Here is an 11,410-nt window from a genome sequence, read left to right as displayed (position 1 = left end):
TCTGATGGCTACAATTTGCATCTATTCATTTGTAAATGAATCACCTGAGAAATCAGCAGGGGGGAGAGCCTGACTCTAACAATGGAAGTCTGGAATTTTAGGGGGAAGTGCCCTGGAAGCTAAAGTCACAATGCCCCGTTTATTAACTCGTTCTGCTTGATGCTGGGGGAGAACAAACACAGACTACAAACATTGAAAGAAACAGAGTCACCTCTTCCAACACACCTGATTCAAATGATTATCAGGCTTCTGCAGAGCTGGATGATCATTTGAATAAGGTGTGCTGATTAGTGGCCCTCGAGGACCGGAATTGGACACCCCTGGAATACCCTGTTGTCATGCAGCCTTTTGTGCTGTGGGGAATAAATAGCTGGCTGCTTCCACCTGCTGACACTCCACACTTATTCTACTCAAAATGCAGAGAAGATTTACCACTCAAGAAGCGTTGGAATTGATCCTGAACAAGGCAAACCCTTGTGACTCAGATGGAGAGGACATAAACCTTCAGCCAAATTTGGATTCGGACTCAGGTTAGATTTCCCAAACATCCTATTTTCATTTCCTGACTTTATTTTTATTTAAAACCAAACAAAAGAATAATTTGAATTTGTTCACATTGCAGATGACGAGACTGCTCCTCATCTGGAAAAGAGAGCTCGGTTGGAGAGTGAGCCCACAGAGACGGCGAAAGAGGGCACAGTGTGGCATGAAGAACATGTGGGTACAATTCTCCGTTTCACTCCAATGGAACCGTACGCTGCAGATGGAGAGCCAACAGCAAAAGGCCAGAAGAATCAGGAGTCGTCTTCAGAGCATCCTCTGTTTCATTACTGTTGGCATGCTCCGTCCCATTCAAGAATGGACTATTCAGCATGCACGGCAAACGGAGCAGACGGACTGGTTCATGATCCTCCATGAACTAATGGCATTTATTTCTGTTATTATTTTGAGGGGGGTGACCAAGGTTCCATCTCTGCGTGACAGCTGGTCAGCATGCCTGGGAAACCCACTTATCACTGGAATTATGTCACGAAACCGTTTCCAAGACATCATGCGTCACCTACGATTTGATGACATGTTTACGCGCAGTGAGCGAGTGCAGACAGATAAGTTTGCTGCAATTTCGGATGTGTGGGGATCGTTTGTTACCAACTGCATCACATGCTACAACCCTGGTCGACACATCACAATTGATGAACAGCTTTTCCCATCGAAGACTCGCTGCTGTTTCCTGCAGTACATTGCAACAAAACCCGACAAATTTGGCATAAAGTTTTGGGTGGCTTGTGATTTGAAAACAAAGTACATCTGCAATGTCCTCCCATATCTTGGAAAGGACCCCAGTCGTCCCAGTGAGGAGAGACTTTCTGAGAGTGTGGTGATGAAGCTGATGGAACCATTTATGGACAAAGGCAGGACGGTCACCTCGGACAATTTCTTTACATCACTGACACTTGCACGACGACTGCTCAGCCGGAAAACCACCATCCTCGGGACAGTCAACAAGATTCGCCGGGAAATTCCTCAGTCAACTACAAAGATGGACCGCAAGGAATTCACCACTCAGGTATGTTGTTGGTCTTTTTTATTCCATCAACACCTCTGAGTGTGTCATTGTGTTTAAAACCGCTATAATAACAACAATTTCTTCTTTTTTAGGTGTTTTCCACCACTGGTGCCACGCTGACGGTGTATGCGCCCAAACGAAAAAAGACCGTCTACATTCTCAGTAGCATGCACAGCGTGGTTGAGACTGAGGAAACCATCAAAAGGAAGCCAAACACCATCACCCAATACAACACCACAAAGTGCGGAGTGGATGTGATGGACCAGATGGTGCGGGAGTACAGTGTGCGCACAGGAACACGGCGATGGCCAGTCGCCGTGTTCTACAACATGATCGACATGGCGGCACTCAATGCACATCTGCTTTATCAAGCATGCACCGGGGTGCAGGAGAGACAGGTGGACTTCCTGGTTCAGCTAGCAAGAGAGTTGGCTAACTCTCATGTGAGTGAAAAGAAGGCACTCAAAGAGCAACTGCGCCAACAACAACCGCCTACACCTGGCCCTGGGAAAAGGGCTAAGTGTCAGATCAACCATTGCTGCAAGAGCAATCGCGCAACTGTGCGATGTGTTCATTGCCACAAATACACATGTGGCAAATGTAGGAGAGAGATACCGTGGCAGTGCCAAGTATGTCACGAGTCTCAATAAGAGGATGAAGGAGATTCTTCTAAATATGTGCACAGTTGCTTTGTTATTATCATTATTTTTATTTTATTTATTTTTTTTTTTTTACACAAATAAAAGCCATTGAAAACAAATCACAGTTGTTCTTTTGCACATTTCTCACACCACACTGTCATTAAAAATAAATAATTTTTGTGTTCTCTTTGGGTCAAATGACACCTCTCTGGGTTTTATAGGTAAAAAGTTCATTTGACACCTCTGTGGGACTTCTAGTGTTAATAATACTTTGCACTGTAGCCACTGGAACTTGAAAACATTTGGATATGGCCTTATAGACCTTTCCTGATTTGTGAGCAACCACAACGCGCAGCTGCAAAGGGTATGAATAATTTTGGACATGCCACTATTTGTTCAAATATAAATGAAGGCTAGGATTTTTTTTCCACAATGATGTCTCTTGTACATTGTCTTGTTATCTTCTGGGAGACACCTGTGTCATTTTAAATCAAGAAAAAACTTGCTTGTTGAAAAAAAGTAACTTTAAGTCAAAATATGCCAGGGGTATGAATACTTTTGGGCTTGACTGTATATATATATAATTATTTAAGCATTTTCTGCCTCTTCCTGGACTAATATCTATTTCTGAGATATTATGTTCAGATTTTTTTTTATTGTAGAATTATAATATATATAATTAAAATTATATATATATATATATTTAAATTATTTTAAATATTTTTTTTAATTTTAAAAGAATATTATTTATTAATTTTAAAAACATTTATTTTTATTTAAAAAAAATTATTTTTGAAACAATTTTGAATGGTAAAAATAAAATTTTAATCAGTTTCTTATTTTATTTCATTTTATTTTATTATCACTAGACATTTCAGGCGACTCCATTTTATTTCCAGGCGACCCCAATGTTGAACAACCCTGATTTAACCTACCACGGCAGAGCAGTGGACTGTCAAGGAGTAAAATTGTTGTTTTTTTAATTAAATGTTTTTATTTATTTTAAAAGTTAAACTTTTTCATTTTAAAATGTATGTATATATTTTTTTATTTAAAAAAAAAAAAATCTAAAATTGAAAAATATCATTTTAATTTATTTTTACTAGACATTTCAGGCTACCCCAACGTTGAAAACCCCTGGCTTAGTGTGAGACATCATACTTACAGGACTTTAGTTTGGAATGTTGATGGAAGAAAGGACGGGAAAATGTAATTATGTTAAAGCTTATGTTTTCAGTGGACAGCAGCGGTGCTGAACACGCACAATACTCACGCACACAAACGTGCACACAGTGAGTGTTTGTGTGGCATTTGTGCTAAAGTTTTCATGGCTGTATATGTGTCTTTAGAGCTATGATATCTTTATGATTAAGTCTTTACAGAGAAATGACAGGAGTGTGTGTTTTTCCATCAATTTGGACACACGTACACTGTGCACGTGAGTGCATTCACAGGCCGGCCTCGATGTTAGGTTTAATTATTAATATTAAAACCATAGGTCTAACTGCTCAGAGTGAACACACACTTAAGGTGATGCATATGTACATTGTATATGTGCGTATAAGCACAGGCCGACTGGCCTCAGAAGTTCACCTACTCTCTTTGACGTTAGAGCGGCACCGCCTCCGTCCCACGCTCAATGACAGTAAAAATGCAACAAAAAAGACATTTCTGAGCATTTAGAAAGTTGGTTAATGATTTAAACTAGTATTATGAAAGCCTTTATGGAACTAAATATGTAATGCCTATTGAATTAAAGTACTATACAAATATATACATTTTGACACCTTTTAGCATCTGTATAGAATAATTCCAGTCCCCAAAGAGTTTTTCTTATACATACCCAGAAACATCTTTAATGATATAGTTCAATAAAGTCATATCAAAATGTGTAATAAGAGGAAGCAACTCTATGGAATAAATTAATTATATGAAAAAGCGCAAAAGCGAAAAATGCGTTATTTCTATTTTCATTTTATTTTCATCAATGTACATTTAAAACCTAAAAAAATGGGTGTGTCTTCCATTACGAGCATCTAAAGACATACGACTTAAAGTTAATTACAATTTAATAATGTTAACCATGTTGAAAGTTTTGTACAAAAAAAGTCATATGTACATTAATGATGAAGTGTAAAAAATGTATGTTTATTATGAATGATAGGCATCCTAAACATGTTTACAGTTAGCATTGTTTTTAAAATAAATGTATATATTTTTACTATTTTAATGTATTTTTGCAATCAACTAAATTAAAAACTATTTTTTAAAAACTTGAAGGCTTAAATCTATTCTGTGGCTCATAATGTAGTTTATTTTTTCTAGAAAAAAATTTGGCTGGTGGAAAATGTGGTTGGTTTATAACTTTAAGAATCTACTAGCCATGCTGGCTGGTGATCTAAAAAGTTAATTTAAAGCACTGATTGTGACCTACTGTATGATAGTTAGTGGGATATAGATTTGTTCCAAGCCATTATTGTGTGAATGATCCTGGTACCAGGATCACTGATCCAGATAACTTACAATATCTGACAAAGAGGAGATTTGGAGCTTGGAGGAGGTTTGGGTGTCTGAGTGAACTCTCCTTTGGTTATTTTTATTGTCTTTAATTTCTTATCTTCATGCAGTTCTCTTCTCTCCTTTTTTTCTCTTCAGTTACCATTGTAATTAAGTATGTAGCATTATTATTTTTAGTGAGCCAGTAATAATTAATAATTATGAGCTCATTTATAATCCATTTTACTTTGTCTATAATATCATTATCAAGCATTAATCTTTGTTAAAACCCTTATTGGTTATTATTCATGTGTGTTTTAAATCAACAAATCACTTCATCTGTTTTGTTTTGCACATTTTATTTTATTTTTTTCACAATAAATGGTACATTGTTACAAAGTGATTGTATCAGGTTGTAACATAAAGTCATTAATGTTTCTGTCGCACAATTGTGCGATGGTCAGACCCAGCTTTGGTTTCACTGTTTAAGAATGCAACACAGTCAGTTTGGTTCCTTTTAGATATATTTTTAATAGTGTTAGTGTATTAGAAAATGAGTCTCTGCATCATTAAAATCTTTAAAACAATATCTAAAAGTAGCTCCGTTGGTGTGTCTAGCCCTGTCCAAGGTACTTATCCCGTCCGCTGGAAAGTACTAGTCCCAAGTAGGAAGGGGAGTGGGCTTGAAGTAAATCCGTAGCTCCTATCCCAGATGTCGGTGCGTTCCGTCGGCGTCCCACGGTGCGCTCTGTTGCCTGGTAGGCGTGGCACCGTCTCTCCTGTTGACCCCGGCACGTCTTCCAACAGCGTCCAGCGGTGCGTCAGCTGTTAATGTGCGTATCAGTCCTCCTCCTGCGTGCGCTGGCACATCTCCAACGGCAACTCTTCGACGGGTCTGCAGCGGTGTAGGCGTGGCACCGTCTCTTCCGGAATCCCCGGCACCTCCGCTGACGACGTCCAACGATGCGCTGTCAAAACAGTAAAACAGCTCTTCAGGCGAAGCAACACATCGGCACTATGCTCAGCCTTTCGCTCATGAGGATAGAACACATTCCTTTACTCAGCTGTTTGTGCGCGTATCAGTATCCATCCGCCGATCCACCGCCTCGGCGTCCTGTTGCCCGTGCGTCTCCAGATCTCTGGGGAGGATCACTACTTCCTTGTGCACGCTCCCGTGTGTCGCCAATCGCATGGAGTCCTCTGCCTGCTCCTCGCGTGGTATCTTTCTCTGGTCACTGTTTTTCTTCCTCTCATTGACTCCTCAATGTTCCTTTTATATTCCCACCTACTATCCCAGGAACACCTTTGATAGGTTCAGCGCACCCGTGCGTAATTGATCTGAGTAGGGGGGTGTGTCAGTTCCGTCGGTCACAATTTTCTATCCTAAATATTTACACAATCACTACATGAACACACACTGCAAACTTAGTGACACTCCACAGCATATGCACAAAAACACACAATGCACAGGCACAATAAAAGTAATTTGTATGGTTTAAACCAATACATTTGACATTTTCCCCCCCCTTTAACCCTAGTCGTCCCGACTACTCACTGTGTACGGAACCTAGCAGGGGGCAACCCAAAGTTTGTCCTCCGTGAGTGGCGTACCACTGTTTGTTCAGGTTCATTTTCCTGCCCCAATGCCCCAGAAGACACAGGTGGGCCTGCTGGTACATCCTGCATTTGGGGTGTGGGGTGCATAATGGTGCCGGTCACTATGCCCGGCAGCCATAATGTTGGTGGGATGAGGTCTTGCGGGGCCGTTACAGGGTCTCTTCCCACCACTCCTCCTGCATCATGTTCCACTGTAAGGGGACAAGGTCGTACGTTATTGCGATGTAATGTGCGTGTGGGTGCCTCCTTTCCCTCTGGTTTTACAACATACACCGGGTGGCCGTCCCTTAGCTGCCTCACTACCACAAAGGGTTCTGGTAACCATCGGGGTGCCAATTTTCCTTTTGCCCGCCTGCGGAAATTGCGAAGGAGGACCCTTTCCCCTGGTAGTAATGGGACAGACGTCGCTCGACGGTTATAACGGGTTGCATCTCTTCCTTGTCTCTTCTGAGATTGTTCTTTAACCAACTGGTACACTTGGCTCAATGTTTTGTTGTGCTGATGGGCCCACCCCTGTAATGTCTGTGACTGTGTCGTTGGCCTCAAGCCAAGGGTCCAGTCCATGGGAAGGCGTGCATGCCTACCAAAGACCACGTAGTGTGGGGTTAACCCTGTGGTGCTGTGCACCGTGTTATTATAGGCTTGAAGTAGGGCAGGCAGTTTACTGTGCCATTGGGCTTGGTCTGTTTCACTTATGGACGACAGCAATTTCAGCAGCGTTTGGTTAAACCTCTCGCAAGCTCCGTTTCCTTGTGGGTGATAGGCCGTGGTACGGCTCTTTTGACATCCATAAAGTTGGCACAATTCCCCCATTAATGCTGACTCGAAAGCTCCACCTCTATCCGTGAGGATCCGTTCCGGGCAGCCGAAGATCTGGATCATGCTGGTGTACAAGGCCCGTGCTGTTGTGCTTGCTGATTGGTCCTTGGTCGGCACTGCAAAGGAGTACTTTGAAAAAAGGTCCGTTATTACCAAGATACAGGGGTATTGTTCCCCCGGGCAGCCAATAGACAAATAATCAAGGCCTACTATTTCAAATGGGTAAGAGGTTTTAATGGACATTAAAGGGGCTCGTACCTCTGGTCCAGCTTTGGCGCTTAAACAGTGCCAACATGCTGCTGTCCACTCCTTGATCTCCTGGATCATCCGGGGCCAGTAGCACCTTTGTCGAACAGCGGCCAAGGTTCTCGCACTGCTAGGATGACCCATCTTCTGGTGGTATTGCTTCCACACCTCATGAGTCTCCTGTGGTGGGATAAGAACTTGGAAGACCTCTAGTCCCATGTGATCCACTGTTAATCGCCCCAGGACCCCATTCTTCAGTCTGATGTTCTCCCATTCTTTACACAGTCGTGTCATATAAGGGGACAAGTCTACCTGTGGTCGAGGTACATCTTGCTCCTTCCACTGATGGAATTGGGCAATGTCTTCGTCCTGGTGTTGGAGTTCTCGCCAGTCCTTGCTCTCCTCAGCTGTGACCTTAGCTGTTTCTGCCATTACCCTCTGTGCTGGCAGTCTTGATAATGCATCGGCGTTCCCATTCTTTGCACCTGGTCGGTATTTGATGGTGTATTTGAAGTTGGCGAGTTGTGCCACCCAACGTTGTTCCACTGCTCCCAGTCTTGCAGTTTCTAGGTGTGCCAGTGGATTATTGTCTGTAAAGACAGTAAATTCAGTGCCATACAAGTAGTCTTTAAATTTATCAGTGATGGCCCACTTCATTGCCAACAACTCAAGTTTAAAGGAGCTATAGTTTTGGTCATTGCGTTCAGTGGGGTGGAGGCTGCGGCTGGCATAGGCAATTACACGCTCCTTACCCTCCTGTACTTGAGCGAGCACCGCACCCAATCCCTCCAGACTAGCGTCAGTGTACAAATTAAAGGGTTGGCAAAAGTCGGCATAGGCCAGTATTGGAGCCTTTACCAATAAGTTTTTTAACTGGTCAAATGCCGTTTGACAGTCTCCAGACCACTCTATGGGCACATTACTTTTCCCTTTGACAGAAGTGCCACGTGTCAGTGTATGAAGAGGAGCAGCAACTTTGGAGAATGCAGGGATAAAACGTCTGTAGTAGCCAGCAAATCCCAGAAAAGATTTTACCTGTTTGGCTGTTTCTGGTATTGGCCATTCGCTCACCACCGTGGTTTTGGCAGGGTCAGTAGCCACACCTCTCTCACTAATGATATGGCCTAGGTAGGCCACCTGCCGCTGGAACAGGTGACACTTCTTAGGCTGGAGCTTTAGACCGTGTTGCTGCAACCTCTGAAACACCTCCTCCAAGTGCTGTATATGGCTCCTGAAATCAGAGGAGAACACTACCACATCATCCAAATAGATTAAGAGTGAGTCATTAACCATATTACCGAGGCAACGTTGCATAAGCCTTTGGAAGGTCGCCGGGGCATTGCACAGGCCGAAAGGCATACGTTCGAACTCATATAAGCCAAACGGTGTAGTAAAGGCAGTTTTCTCCCGATCTGCAGGGTCCATTTCTACCTGCCAATAGCCACTAGCTAAGTCCAAGGTGGAATACCATTTAGCAGATTTAAGACCAGTGAGGGATTCCTCAATGCGGGGTAGTGGGTAAGCATCTTTGTGAGTCAATGCATTTAGTTTCCTAAAGTCCACACAAAACCTCCAGCTTCCATCTTTCTTTTTTACGAGAACAACTGGGGCTGCCCAAGGGCTTACACTCTCTCTTACCACTCCTCCATCCAACATATGTTGTAGCAAAGCACGAAGTATTGCATATAGGGTCGGAGGCACTGGCCGGTATCTTTCCCGACTCGGGGGTGCCGAGCCAGTGGGGATCTGATGTTTAACAACTCCAGTGTGGCCGAAGTCCTCTTCATGTTTAGCGAACACCGTACTCCATCTTTGCAACATTTTAGTCATCTCTGTTTGTTGTTCAGCTGTCAGTCTGTCCCCCTGTAAAGACATCACAGGATGAACACCTTCCCCATCGATATCTGGTACACTCACTTGTCTTACAGCTACTTCGACCACATCCGCTTCAATGTGGTGGATCGTCAACTCCTGTTCCCCTCGAACGTCATCCAACTTTATCTCCAATACTTTAGCCAATGGTCGTCGTTGTGGAATTTCCACAGAATATGGATTGGGGTTGCAGAGGCGGCAGGGGACCCGTCCATCTTCGAGTCTCACCAAGGATCGTGCCACCTGAAACTCAGTCTCATTATCAGAAAGTGGTTCCACCATCACTAGGGGCTGATTCTTTGTCCCTTCTACTACTTGCATCCAGACAATCATCTCTGACTCTGGTGGGATTACTACTGGGGACTGTTTTGGGAGTCTTACTATGCTTTCGTAAGGTGGGCCGGAGTCTCTGGTGGCCACCCTTTGACATTCAGTTAGAGCTTGAGCCCACACCGTTCCCTCTTTTGATGGAAGATTGGTCCTGAAAACAACCAGTCCTGGATGGTTGCTCTGGTTCAGAATAGACCACAGTGGCTTTATAATGTTCATTCCAAGGATACCTTTTTCTGGTCCAAGGCATTCATCTTTTACAATAACCACTCCTTTCTCAGGTAGGTGAACTCCCCCTACAAAACAGTCCACCAGTGCATATCCAACATAAGGGATGTCGAGGCCATTAGCGGCACGAAGATTAAGCCACGGTACCTGATCTGCTTGGGTCATACCCGTCCCCCCAAGGTGTCTCTGGAACAGTGTCTGGCTCATCAGGGTGACCTGGGATCCTGTGTCCAACAAAAAAGAGATAGGTTTCCCATTAATAGCAACCACCACATCAGGACATTCACCGATTAGGGCCACCCTCTCCAGTGTGGACTTTGAAGGCGTGGGCTCTCCCTCCCGGGTCACTACCCCCACTGCTTGGCCCTCAGCTGTAGGGGACCCTAAAAATCCTGTGGTCTGGGTCTTCGATTTGGGCAGCGTCGATTCCGATGACCCCTCTCCCCACAACCCCAGCAGATGAGTTCTTGGGGACCCTGTTCATAGGTTGCGGTATTGTCAGTTCTACGTTGTCTCTCCCTTGGGCTTTGGGTTGTACTCCGTTGTCTGTCTGAGGGAGTGGCCAGTGTCAGGTGGTTTTTCATTTCCTCCATGAGGTTGGTTGAGAGAGCTTTCATTTGTTCAGAGATCTCTTTCTTTACTTCGCCCATTAAATCTACTTGTAATTGCGAGTATATTTTTTTCTCCATTCGTTCCCACTCTAAAACCTGAGAGTCTTTTGCAGCCGGAGCCATTATTCGTTGTACGCCTATGCCCTCCTCCATCTGTAGCTCCTGTTCTAACGCTAATACTTCTCTACAGGCTTCCTCAAATGAAAATCCAGGGTGACGGCGCAAATGTCGAGCTAGCTCCTGCTTCACCGGGCCTGCCCTCAAACCAACTATTAGTTGATCTAATAGTAATTCAGTTTCTGCCTCACCCTCTTCTTGTCGTTGCCAACTAAAGAAGAGCTCTCTCAAGCGTAGTACAAACGTCCTTATGGTTTCCTCACTATATTGCCGACAGTTAAAAAAACGGGACCTCAGTTGAGCTCTGGTGTTGGGTTTAGCATACAGTTTCTGCAATAACTCTAAAACTTTTTGTCCCGTATCCCGTTCATCGTTACTTATTAGCAATATTTCTCGCTTTGGCTCTCCTTCCAATGCACCTAAAATAAAGTCTGCTTGTTGTTGTTGGCTTAGTCCCTGGGCTCTGAGCATGGCCTCTACCTGAGCTCTCCATTCTACAAATACTGCTTTTTCTCCACTAAATTTGGGTATGAATGCAGCTCCCATAAACCACGGCATCACAAATTGTGCAGTAATTGGTGGATTAACCCCATTGCTCTGACCTGGTTCCATTCTCAAACAGTGGTGCTGGGTCCTGTCGAGCAACGCCAAAATTTACTGTCGCACAATTGTGCGATGGTCAGACCCAGCTTTGGTTTCACTGTTTAAGAATGCAACACAGTCAGTTTGGTTCCTTTTAGATATATTTTTAATAGTGTTAGTGTATTAGAAAATGAGTCTCTGCATCATTAAAATCTTTAAAACAATATCTAAAAGTAGCTCCGTTGGTGTGTCTAGCCCTGTCCAAGGTACTTATCCCGTCCGCT

The 11,410-nt window shown here is 43.6% G+C and overlaps 1 protein-coding gene across 2 annotated transcripts; it reads right to left on the bottom strand.

The window, feature by feature from the left end:
* Positions 1-7,851: 7,851 nt before the first annotated feature.
* Positions 7,852-10,341, bottom strand: LOC114461110 (uncharacterized). 2 transcript variants are annotated; one of them, XR_003673806.1, is made up of 3 exons: positions 9,304-10,341; positions 8,422-8,617; positions 7,852-7,976 (listed from the first exon to the last, which is right to left on the bottom strand). XR_003673806.1 is itself a non-coding variant. In XM_028442950.1 (2 exons), the coding sequence occupies exons 1-2, from the start codon at positions 10,021-10,023 to the stop codon at positions 8,549-8,551; spliced, it is 789 nt and encodes a 262-aa protein (XP_028298751.1). In that variant the 5' UTR covers positions 10,024-10,341; the 3' UTR covers positions 7,855-8,548. The 2 variants fall into 2 exon arrangements, 1 of the variants encoding a protein (XP_028298751.1); XM_028442950.1 differs by having other exon boundaries at positions 7,855-8,617.
* Positions 10,342-11,410: the final 1,069 nt, after the last annotated feature.

The sequence above is a fragment of the Gouania willdenowi genome, unplaced genomic scaffold (genome assembly GCF_900634775.1).
Source record: "Gouania willdenowi unplaced genomic scaffold, fGouWil2.1 scaffold_93_arrow_ctg1, whole genome shotgun sequence".
Taxonomy (NCBI): Eukaryota; Metazoa; Chordata; class Actinopteri; order Blenniiformes; family Gobiesocidae; genus Gouania; species Gouania willdenowi.
This window is presented reverse-complemented; position numbering and strand designations above follow the sequence as displayed.